A 12,601-nucleotide genomic window follows, 5' to 3' on the forward strand; every position below is an offset into this window, starting at 1 on the left:
GAGAGGGGCGGGGAAGCCCCCGTCCAGCCTCCTATCACTCACTCTTGGCTCAAAACGGGGGAAAACTCCACCAACTTTGAAAATAAAGATGACAGTCTGAAGAGCTGTGCTGAGGTTCCATCCTTAGAGGACACGCAGGGTGAGTGGAGCCCCTCAGCCAGCAGACTTGGTAGGGACGCCTGCTTGGATCCACGCAGAGACCCAGCCACTGTGGCTGCAGGTGGGAACGCTGCGATGGCTGACCTGGTGGTGGGGGAACACAGAAGCCCCTGCCCCGCCTGTGATTTTTGCAGCAGATGGCTGCCGTGGGATGGGGCGGGGGGGACTCAGCGGCAGGCCTGGAGGACCAGAGCTCTGGGCTCCTTGACAGCTGACTCCCATGGGGAGAAGCCCACGGGGACAGGGTGGGGAGGGTGGTAGGTGGCTGGGCAGAAGCGGAGTCCTGGTGTCGTAACAGCTCTCCCACAGGCTCTGCAGCCCCGCCTGACTCCCTGCCAGCGTCCTACCAGGCTCCGTGCAGCTCTGCCTGGCGACCAGCAGGCTGCCGTCCAGCGCCTGCTCTTGGGGCTTCTCCAGGGTCCCACCCGTGAAGCAGTCAGTCCAGGGAGCGCTGGCTCTGTCCTGGGTCCTGAACAGGGACCCGCCCAGGGCCTGGGGGGTCATCACCAAGGCGATGTGCTCCCCTCCCAAGGAGCCCACAAAGGGGGTTGAACCACCATCAGAGCAGCTGCAGACCAAAGGCTGGAAGGTTGACAAAGTGAAGTCGCTCAGTCGTGTCTGACTCTCTGCGACCCCATGGACTGTAGCCCACCAGGCTCCTCCATCTATAGGATTGTCCAGGCAAGAATACTGGAGCGGGCTGCCATTTCCTTCTCCAGGGGATCTTCCCAACCCAGGGATGGAACCCGGGTCTCCCGCACGGCAGGCGGACGCTTCAGCGGCTGAGCCACCAGGGCAGGCCTGGAAGGCCAATGATATGCTTGTAAAAACAAACACTCTCTTCACTTTACAAGAAACTTTGACTATAGACATGATTGGGATGGGCTGTGAACAGCGGCATTCCCTGAAGAGGTCGCCCACTTCCTGAAGCCTGGTACGTGGACTCCTCGGGGGACAGAGGGCACGCGGCCTCAGAAGGAACGCCAAGGCAGGAGCTGCCGTGTAGATGGAGGAGACAGAACCAGAGGGGAGGCAAGGACCAAGGGGAAGAAAAAGCTTCACACTGAATCAGCCAAATCCATTAAGTAAAGAAATCTCACAGGTGCGGCAAGAAGCTCATTACCGGGCTTGTCTGGCGGTAGCACTTCAGGGAAGCGAGACACCAAAGGCAGGTGAGTGTGCTGGAGAAAAACAGCGCACGAGGCCTCGGGGGCCTCACAACCCGGGAGCCCCTGTGCCCCGAGACACCAAAGGCAGGTGAGTGTGCTGGAGAAAAAGAGCGCACGAGGCCTCGGGGGCCTCGCAGCCCGGGAGCCCCCGCGCCCCGAGCTCCGCGTGACAGATCTCGAGGCCGTGCCGCCAGAAGGCAAAGGGCAGCGACACAGTGTCTAAGCGCCTGTGACAACCACATACCCAGGGCCGACGTCCGCCAACGTGGGAGCCCCCGCCCCACCCCGACCCCGTGGCAAGGACAGTGAAGCCACAACTGGGCACGTGACCTCCCTGCGCCTTTCCCCCAGCTCCAAGGCTGGTGCCCAAACGTTGCCCAGGTACTGGAACATTCTCTGGACAGCAACCTGAGCAGTTTTTAATGTAAAACTTCTGACCCTGCTTTGGACCACCCCCCAACAACCCCTCTTGGCCCCCTCAACCCCTTACTCATAAACAACACCCAAGTCCCTCTCCAGGACGAGACACTGAGGACCTGCCCCAGCCTTCCATCCCTCCTCTCCTCCCCAGCTACCCTCTGCAACTGGCTCCCCCTGTTTCTGAGCAAACAGGCCCATCGACCCTTCATCTTGCACCTTTTACGCGTGTGGGATGCTGCCCGGCAGGGCCTGCTCACACCTTACTCTGCTTGATTCAAATATTTGCTTAAGCATCATCCACGGAGAGATTTCCACTGACCACCTTGTAACAACAGAGATGCTCCGTCCACTGCTCGGCACGCCCCAGCGTCGTTTAATTTTCTTCAGGGCAGTGGTCACTGTCTGAACGTGTATTATGATCTTTTCACTGACGGCCAGTTTCCTTCCACTGGACACAAGTGTACAGGGGCAGTGTCTGCCGGGAATGCCCAGAAGAGTCTGATCCATACAAGGTGGCCATCGAGAGCAGGCGGGTCGGTCTGCAGATGAATAACTGAATAAATGGTTTTATATTGTGCTCTGACCTCTGAAACTCCAATACTTTGGCCACCTGATGTGAAGAACTGACTCATTTGAAAAAACTGCAAGATTGAAGGCGAGAGAAGACGGGGACGACAGAAGATGAGATGGTTGGATGGCATCACCAACTCAACGGACATGAGTTTGGATAAACTCCAGGAGTTGGTGATGGACAGGGAGGCCTGGCGTGCTGTGGTTCATGGGGTCACAAAGAGTCGGACAAAACTGAGTGACAGAACTGAACTGAACCGAACGGTTTCCAGCCGCCCAATCCCTAGATGCAATGCCAGGTGGACGTCAGGATGCTGACCCCTCTGGTCCCCACGTGAAGCAGGAAAGAAGCCCTCCAGCTCCAGGTCCCCTCTGGGGCGACTGCAAATCTGCCTCCTCAGGGAGGGCCCACGCCAGGCGCAGCCCTGCGGGAGGGTCCCAGCCCCGCCCCTGAGGGTCTCGCCCCCAGGAGAAACCCTAGCTCGGTGGGCTACTGGGTGGGGTGCAGGTTACTGGGTTATCAGCGTCTCGTGCACCCGCCTCACGTGTGTGGACAGCTTCCCGGAGCCTGGGCTCCTGCACACTAAGGGCCCTCCTGACACCGACATGCGGGGCAGCTCGGCCAAGGGTCCCCCCACCTGCAAGACGCACGTGTCCTGAGCCAAACCCTGAACATGTGAACTTGGTGAGGCCATCCCGGGCCCAAGATCTCAGCTCACTGAGCATTTAATTCGGGAGTGCAGGGTGTAGAACACCCACAGTGAAGAGAGGAGGGTGTGGGTGGGACGGTCACAGCAGATGAAGGGGCACCCTGGCGTGGGGTGGGGCTGCTCCCCAGCCTGGCCGGGGCAGGATGTGGGGATGGAGAGGAGGCTTGGGCGGGGGGGGGGGGGGATGCGGGACCCAGAGGTGCAGGAGGCGAGGAAGACCTGGTTGGGAGACTCACTGGGTTTGAGATGCTCGCGATGCTTCCTGGAGCTGGAGAGCAGAGTCTCCTTTCCGGGAGAATCGTGTCTGCACATGCGGGCCCTGCCTAGGGGGCCAGACCCAGGGGGCCCGCAGACACGGAGGAGGTGATCCTGTCACCCTGCAGGCCGCCTCGGCCCATTCACACCTCCGCAGGGAAGGGAGATGCTCTTCCTGAGCTGAGCAATCTTTTTCTGATTTTTATCTTGTTCCTGAGAGGGTAACAGGCAGGAAGGCCAGGGGTCTCCAAATGGAGCAAATAGGCCATGTGTGGCAGACACGTTTCTCTCTCTTAAACGGCAGGAGGAAGCCAACCACAAGTGTTAGATTTTTTCCTTCTTTACAAAATTAAAGGGAGGTTTCTCTTAAATTCTGTGCTGCCACGACGACACCTGGCTCCACCTGAACTGAACTTTCTCAAACCTTGAGCTAACCAACGCATTTTCCTTACAGAAATGTGTGTCATAAGCTATGTTAAAGAACTGAGGGAGAGGGTGGGGAGATTTGGGAGAATGGCATTGAAACATGTATAATATCATGTATGAAATGAGTCGCCAGTCCAGGTTCGATGCACGATACTGGATGCTTGGGGCTGGTGCACTGGGACGACCCAGAGGGAGGGTATGGGGAGGGAGGAGGGAAGAGGGTTCAGGATGGGGAACACAGGTATACCTGTGGTGGATTCATTTCGATATTTGCCAAAACTAATACAATATTGTAAAGTTTAAAAAAAAAAAAGAACTGTGTATTTACCCCAGACTCTGTGTTTCTTCAAGTCGTGAGGGCTCTGAGTTTTGAGACATCTCCTTTTTCTAATTAGCAGCCTGCTAGTAGCTATATAACACCCAGCTAAAGACAAGCAGGGGGGCACTCTTTCTGCCCCCTTCTGATGTCTATGTCAGAAGCTTTCTCTATCTCTTTTATACTTTAATAAAACTTTATTACACAAAAGCTCTGAGCGATCAAGCCTTGTCACTGGACCTGGATTGAATTCCTCCAGGGACCAAGAATCCCAGTGTCTTTCACGGCTCAGCAACAACCTTTCATTCCCCTGTTCTCATCCTTTTCTGAAACATATTCATACCCACAAATTTAAAAATTTACTTACAAAAAAGAACTAAGAATGTTCACAAGCAGATTTGAGCAACCCTTCCCTCAATCATTAATCAGCCAGCCAGATGGTTATGGTCATCCAGAAATGACTATACACTCCGAGTTCAGCAACAACTTGATTCATTCTCCTTGCAGACCCTCGATCTAAACACAGGGGCCACTGAGCCCTGCAAGCTCTTCAAGGGCGGGCTTCATGACTGCTGGAAAGAGGGGAAACTGTAGTCAAGCTGTATCCTGAGTGTCCTTTTGGTACAAAAGAGTCTTTATGCGGAACACACGTGTTGTTAAAACCTCTTTTCTGCACGGCTGAAGTCAAAGCCACAATGGGGGCTTCACCTCACAGTGAACAGTCCCTGCAGGAAAACATGACCGTGAGCCCTCCGGCAGCATGAGGCCCGAGGTCACCAGGCTGTGCCGGCAGGCCCCCTGCTGATGTGGGCCAGGTCTGAGTGTCCTGGGGGAAAGCATGACTTGTTCCCCCAGCCTAGGAGTCCAGGAATCTCATCCAGGACCTGTCAACACCCTGGCCCTCGACCTCATCCCCTTCAACACTCAGGATGGCCCTCGACAACGTGGGCTTCACGTTTGGGGCCAGGTGTCTGTCTGCCCGGGCCAGGCGGGATCACCTCCTGGACCTGCAGGAAGGACCTGATAGAAAGGGCAGATGGGTGGCCCAGGGAGCAGAGGAGCCCGGAAGAGCTGGATTCGAATGTGCCACGAAGAGAGTTTATCAGAAAAATATGCACTTTGATGGAAAGCCACCTGCCCAGTACTCACTCACCCTCACCCTCAGCCCTACACACTCTGACCTCCTGGGAGAGGCAGCTCTTCCCAAAGCCATCATCGCCGTTTCAGCACCACGGCCAGCGGCCTCCCTGCCTGGCCCGATGGCTGTGATGTGATTTTACACCGGAATGTCATCACGCTGACCCTCCGTCCACTGCACCCCCCAGAGGTCTGTCTTTCCTGAGAAATCACTGCTGTGTCCGTGTCTCCTGGGGTCAACGTGATGCCACACTATGGGTCAGTATCTCTCTTAAGGGCTGGCGGGATCGGGAATGAGAGCGCAGACAGCTGTGAAATAAGACGGCAGGCGATGGCCAGGCGGCACACACCGCGGCTGTCGTCCCGCTGAAAACAGAGCACTATACTCCAAACTGCGGCCATGCACACACGGTCATGCGGCTGCTTTTACCTGCGAGGTCTCTGAATATCTTCGATATGACCACAGGGACGCCGTGTTCCACGCCGCCCTGGAAGACAGGCACAGGGGTGCAGTGAAGACGGAGCGGGGACCTTCACAGGGAAGTGTTGGGGGGAAAGCAACGCCTTCATACCTTTATGCTCAGGCCCAGGCCACCCACAGGCTGTCTGCGAAGCGTAACAGTTCTGTGCTTTAAAAAATGTAGAAAACAAGCCCAGTTTAAGTTAAAATGGACAATCAGAAAGCGAATGCAAAATGTATACATTCAGTTCTTTATTAAAACTTCAGACATATGGGCACATATGTATACCTATGGATGATTCATGCTGATGTTTGGCAGAAACCAACATAATTCTGTAAAGCAAGTATCCCTGAATTTAAAAATTTTTCGAGACTTCAGTAGCCGTTTACATTTCCCAAGGGGAGCTGCCTGATCACTGCAGCAACAGCAGCGTGTCCACCTGCACTCGGCACTGCTACAGGGAAACGGACGGCCTGGAGAGAGACAGCCGCACCACGCTGGCTTAGGACCCACCCCAAGGTCCTGCAACATCGGTCCTCTCACCCCGTGCTGGCTCTGAGGGATGGAGGCCCCGTTCCCAGGCAGCAGATGGGAGGCTGCAGAGCACATGCTCAGCTCCCCGTTTCTAAAGTCTGTCATCTCCCCTGACCCCCAAAGAGGCTGCCTGTGCACCGTGCTGCTCTGCACAGCTCACTGAGCAGTTGTCAAGTAATCGATGCTAACTTGTGAACGGTCGACCATTTCACGTCCTGACCCAATTTAAAGCTGCCAGCGCTGACGAGAAGCCAAGACTAACCCTGCCGTGGCTGACGAGTCGGTCACGCCACCTCTCAAGTGTTCCAACATGTAAGGTGTGTGCTTGGTCTAAACTGACTATCTGTCAGTGAACAGGGTTGGCCAAGGATTGATGAAGTGGTGTAGGAAGCGTGTTCACCTCCAAAAGTAACAATGGGAATAATAAAAAGGATGCACATTGCTTTGATAATTTCTGTAAAAATTGGAGAGATTCACAGCAAACAGGCTGGCATATGGCCAGTATGGACGGTAACTACTCAGGGTTCTGCTACTTTCCAAATGTTGAAAAATTACATAATTAAAGGAAAAAGTATAAAATGTTTAGTAGACTATGCAAAATACTTTGCTATTATGATTTTAGTTACTTAAAGTTTCTCTGAAACACAAAATTTTGTGTCTTATTTGCACACTTATATGCACACTCACACAAACACATATAAACCATTATTTATTCTATCCTTAAACTAAATCAGTGTAAACTTTTATAATGATTTTGGCCCATCTATTCACTCTTTGTGGGCTTCCCAGATGGTTCAGTGGCAAAGAATCTGCCTGCAATGCAGGAGATGTGGGTTCAATCCCTGAGTCGGGAAGATCCCCTGGAGGAGGAAATGGCAACCCACTCCAGGATTCTTGCCTGGAGACTCTGTGGACAAAGGAGGCTGGCGGGCTACAGTCCATGGGGTTGCAAAAGAGTCGGACATGACTAAGCACACACACACACACATTCAGTATCTCAAGGTTTTCATGTTCTCAAAGCCAATCTGTCCTTGTTGAAGAGAAGACTATGGATTGAGTCCACACACATTTACTGAGCGAATGTACGGTGCTGAGGGCCGGGACCAGGGCGAATTCCACAAGAGTCAGAGTCGCCGACGTCCCGGCAGCTGGGAAATTCCAAAGAACTCGCTGACACTCCATCCTCCACTTGTTGCGAAAACGCTGCCCGCCCTCCTCAGAGAGCATGAGACTGGCCTCCCGGTTAAACCCTCAGCTCCCACCTCCACCCACAGACGGCACCCAGGTCCCCCCTGAGGACCGACCCCTGCTCTCCATGGCCCCTTCTGTGTCTTTTGGACCCATTTACACACAGGCCCCCCAAACTATCATCAGTCCTTGCCTGTGGAAACAATTCTTCTGGAAATGACCCACCCAAGGAAAAGGGCGGTGGCCCTTCTAAGACATGCAGACTTCAAACAGGACTGACTCCTCAACAGCACGTGTACAGGGCTAGCTTGAGATTGCCACAAGCAGAGTTTCTCCCAACTCAAAGTAAGCCAGTCAATCACAAGCCTTGAGGTTGGCTCGGGGCCAGCATACGAAGTGCCCAGAACACAGACAGAAAGGTTCTGGGCCCGATTCTAATTTCTCTGATCACTCTGTAGATCTGTGATACGAGCCGGACAAAACCTGTGAAGAAGGCCAAGCACACAGGACACAAGTGATTCCAGAAGAGAGACAGGAGCAGACACCCACCCCCAGGGCCCAACTGAGGTCCCTCATCACAGGCCAGAGGAGCAGGGGACGGACGGGGAGAGCAGGTGTCCCCCAGGGCCTTCGGGGGATGGACGGGGAGAGCAGGTGTCCCCCAGGGCCTTTGGGGGATGGACAGGGAGAGCAGGTGCCCCCAGGGCCTTCGGGGGATGGACGGGGAAAGCAGGTATCCCCCAGGGCCTTTGGGGGACGGACGGGGAGAGCAGGTGTCCCCCAGGGCCTTTGGGGGTCCCAGACCCATGTCCTCCACCAACTCAGAGCTCGCCGGCATTGGGTCCCAGCTCCTGTGTCCCATCTGCCCTCTGTGTCTCCATCACTTCAACCGCCAGCTCCCTTGCTGCGCCAGGGCCCCCTAACCACTCACCTGTCTTCTCCAGCTCGTGGTTTTCATTCCTGAGATTTCTTCACATCTACTTTGCAGCTCTGACTTTTCGTTTCCAGATGTTATTTAACTGGTACAATGAGATTCCAATTTCATTTATTTTGTTTATTCTCTTTCGCTGGTTTCACAAAGGCTGGATCGCTGTATACAATCTCTCCTTCCTTTGTCAGACTGTTAGAACCTTCTGTTTAGTCTTCAGACACAATGAACACACGCCCTTCACGTGATGCACCTGGCTCTCACAGCTCGACGTCTCTGCAGACCCACCTCTGCACCTCCGCTCGTGGTGGCCTTCTTCCCTGGCGAGAACCCGGACTGGGAGTCCTCTCAGGCCCCGGTGGAGAGCGTGCATGTTCCTCCAGAAGGCCTGCACCTTCCGTCTGCGTGCACCAGGGCCCTCTGAACCTGACACCACCTAACTGCATTTTCAGCAGGAGGATTTTCAGGCCACACAGGAAGCATAAACCACAGCACGAGACCCAAGTGAGGGGCGGTCGGGATTAGTGTCCTCAGGGGTGTTTGCTTGGCTTTGTGCCTCTTCCTTCAGAAGCCAATGCTGGCCAGGCAAGAATTCTTTCTGCGGGGACACTGTCTCCAAGCTCACACTCTCCCCGTCTCCCTCACACGTGACTTGGGACCGCCTCCCTCTGGGTGGATGGGCTACGGTCAGTCGTGTCCCTGGCTCAGCCCCGGGCCTCCTCCTGAGGTCCGCTCTCCCCGCGTTGCTCAAGCTGGGCAGCAAACACTAGTGCAGGGACTGGTGCAGCTGGCTCACAGGGTGAACTGTCGCCTGCACTGCCAGCGTCTCGCGCCGCCTGCCCTTCTCTCCTCTCGCTGCTCTGGGTGGACCTTGAGAAGTGACAGGCAGCACTAGACACTCGGGCAGCAGAGGGGCAGCTGCGTGTTGCCTCCACCCCGTAACGAACCCTGTGAGCTCACCAACAACTTCCGCCCTTTCTTAATTTCCCAAACTGAAGATATGGAGTTCTCTAAAATACATTTCAGCCATAAATGTGCTATGACTTAAAGTGCCAGATACAGCACAGAGATCTTTTAAATTCTTTCTTCCTGTCACTACTTTTTACTCCATCAACGCATTCATTCAAGCCACAAATGTAACCTTACAATTTAGAAAAATAAATATGTCAAATGTACAGACACGATCATAAACATGAAGCAATCTAAACAGAAAGTCTGAAACATAACAAGCCAGCTTCTTCATATGGCAAAGCACATTCTCTCTTTAGGCAATAACTAGAAAACCCAGTCAGTCAGTTCAGTTGCTCAGTTGTGTCCGACTCTTTGAGACCCCATGAACTGCAGCACGCCAGGTCTCCCTGTCCCTCACCAACTCCCGGAGTTCACCCAAACTCATGTGAATCCAGTCGGTGATGCCACCCAGCCATCTCACCCTCTGTAGTCCCCTTTTCCTCCTGCCCCCAATCCCTCCCAGCATCAGAGTCTTTTCCAATGAGTCAACTCTTCACATGAGGTGGCCAAAGTACTGCAGTTTCAGCTTCAGCATCAGTCCTCCCAAAGAACACCCAGCACTGATCTCCTTTAGAATGGACTGGTTGGATCTCCTTGCAGTCCAAGGGACTCTCAAGAGTCTTCTCCAACACCACAGTTCAAATGCATCAATTTTTTGGCACTCTGCTTTCTTCACAGTCCAACTCTCACATCCACACATGACCACTGGAAAAACCATAGCCTTGACTAGACAAATCTTTGTTGGCAAAGTAATGTCTCTGCTTTTGAATATGCTATCTAGGTTGGTCATAACTTTCCTTCCCAGGAGTATTCGTCTTTTAATTTCATGGCTGCAATCACCACCTGCAGTGATTTTGGAGCCCAACAAAATAAACTCTGACACTGTTTCCCCTGTTTCCCCATCTATTTCCCATTAAGTGATGGGACCACTAGATGCCATGATCTTCGTTTTCTGAATGTTGAGCTTAAGCCAACTTTTTCACTCTCCTCTTTCACTTTCATCAAGAGGCTTTTGAGTTCCTCTTCCCTTTCTGACATAAGGGTGGTATCATCTGCATATCTGAGGTTATTGATATTTCTCCCAGCAATCTTGATTCCAGCTTGTGCTTCTTCCAGCCCAGCGTTTCTCATGATGTACTCTGAACAGAAGTTAAATAAGCAGGGTGACAATATACAGCCTTGTCATAACTCCTTTTCCTATTTGGAACCAGTCTGTTGTTCCATGTCCAATTCTAACTGTTGCTTCCTGACCTGCATATAGGTTTCTCAAGAGATAGGTCATGTGGTCTGGTGTTCCCATCTCTTTCAGAATTTTCCACAGTTTATTGTGATCCAAACAGTCAAACGCTTTGGCATAGTCAATAAGGCAGAAATAGATATTTTTCTAGAACTCTCTTGCTTTTTTGATGATCCAGCAGATGTTGGCAATTTGATCTCTGGTTCCTCTGCCTTTTCTAAAACCAGCTTGAACAACTGGAAGTTCACGGTTCACGTATTTGCTGAAGCCTGGCTTGGAGAATTTTCAGTATTACTTTACTATCGTGTGAGATAAGTGCAATTTTGTGGTAGTTTGAACATTCTTTGGCATTGCCTTTCTTTGGGATTGGAATGAAAACTGACCTTTTCCAGTCCTGTGGCCACTGCTGAGTTTTCCAAATTTGTTGGCATATTGAGTGCAGCACTTTCACAGCATCATCTTTCAGGATTTGAAATAGCTCAACTGGAATTCTATCACCTCCACTAGCTTTGTTCGTAGTGATGCTTTCTAAGGTCCACTTGACTTCACATTCCAGGATGTCTGGCTCTAGGTGAGTGATCACACCATCATGATTATCTGGGTCGTGAAGATCTTTTTTGTACAGTTCTTCTGTGTATTCTTGCCACCTCTTCTTAATATCTTCTGCTTCTGTTAGGTCCATACCATTTCTGTGGGCTTGATAAAGGACAGAAAACCCAGAGATTTTAACTATTCGGAGTGATGTGTTGATTGGAAGAGACAGGAATACAAATTAAATATAATGTCACCAATTCTAGACTCTGATGTTGAATCAGCAGGTTTGAGAATCTATGGGTTTTATAAAAGGGTAAACTCAGCTTTCTCTCCCTCTTTCCTGATAAGAACATCCACCCAGAACAGATACAGTGCTTATTTTTTCAGCAGTTTCACCAACACTAATACAGGTCTACTCATTAATCCTGTCTTCTCAAACAGACAATAAAGAGTATAAGTGCAACCCAAGGTGTAAAGCTCAGTGCAAACTGGGTCAGGTTCCAAGAGAACCAGATCCGCTCCAGTCTCAGCTTGTGAGCAAGTGCTCGGTCACAGAGCCTGTTGGTTGTGAAGCAAGCATGAACCTCCCACTGACAACAGAGCTCGAAATGTAAGAATCAGTCAGCAGCATTATTTCTGTTAAGAAAGCTGACTTGGAATTCAAAGCACCAGTGTGAGCCACCCCCACAGGAGTGGGGTGTCTGCCCTTAGGCTCTGACAGGCCTTGCAGCCCCAGCAACAAGCCAACCCCTGCTGACCTCACATGGGTAGTGTTGTTGTTCAGACGCTCAGCCGTGTCCGACTCTTTACAACCCCGGGGACTGCAGCATGCCAGGCCTCCCTGTCCTTCACCATCTTCCAGAGTTTACTCAAGTTCATGTCCATTGAGTCAGTGAGGCCATCCAACCATCTCATCCTCTGTCATCCACTTCTCCCCCTGCCCTCAATCTTTCCCAGCATCAGTGTCTTTTCCTATGAGTTGGTTCTGCCCATCAAGTGACCAAAGTATTGGAGCTTCAGCATCAGTCACAGACGGTGAGACGTAGTAAGTGTGTGTTGAATCCAGTGATGCATTTTTCATCTCCTGGGACCCACACAGGGACTCAAGGTTCAGTGAGGTGTGAAATCCACACTCATTTCTTCTGCTGATCAGCTGGGGAATAATTATTCCATCTCCCTCTCCTGCAACTCAGAGTAATTTTAGATGATGGAAAATAAGTGCTCTCCATCAGGTTTCCTGTTGGAGGTTAACACTGAAACACTCAGCAATATGAACATAAGAGAATCACTGTGTTCTGAGACCCCCAGAGGTGCTGCACGATCTGCAGAAATAGCCGTGACTGTTGTTGGAAGTTGTCTTTTTCATTCTCCAAACACATGATAAATTCTCAGGTCAAAGTTAGTTTTATTTTTATAACCAACTGAAGAACACAGGTTTCAACTGTTTCTCCAGTCAGTGGGATTGAATTCCAGTGGGATTCTGAGCCTGGTGTAGAGAAGGCATTCTGATCTCAGGAGCTGAACATGTTCTTCTTGGTCCAAAAAC

The 12,601-nt window shown here is 51.9% G+C and overlaps 1 protein-coding gene across 1 annotated transcript in view; it reads right to left on the reverse strand.

Moving 5' to 3' along the window:
- SNTG2 (syntrophin gamma 2) overlaps nucleotides 1-12,601 on the reverse strand; it is an 81,042-nt gene that overhangs the window by 57,214 nt on the left and 11,227 nt on the right. Inside the window, exons 6-7 of the mRNA XM_055579794.1 lie at nucleotides 5,735-5,791; nucleotides 5,593-5,650 (exon numbers count right to left, since the gene is read on the reverse strand). Coding sequence (XP_055435769.1) covers nucleotides 5,593-5,650; nucleotides 5,735-5,791 — 115 coding nt within the window. The remainder of the gene's footprint in view (nucleotides 1-5,592; nucleotides 5,651-5,734; nucleotides 5,792-12,601) is intronic.

Source organism: Bubalus kerabau, chromosome 4 (assembly GCF_029407905.1).
Source record: "Bubalus kerabau isolate K-KA32 ecotype Philippines breed swamp buffalo chromosome 4, PCC_UOA_SB_1v2, whole genome shotgun sequence".
NCBI lineage: Eukaryota > Metazoa > Chordata > Mammalia > Artiodactyla > Bovidae > Bubalus > Bubalus kerabau.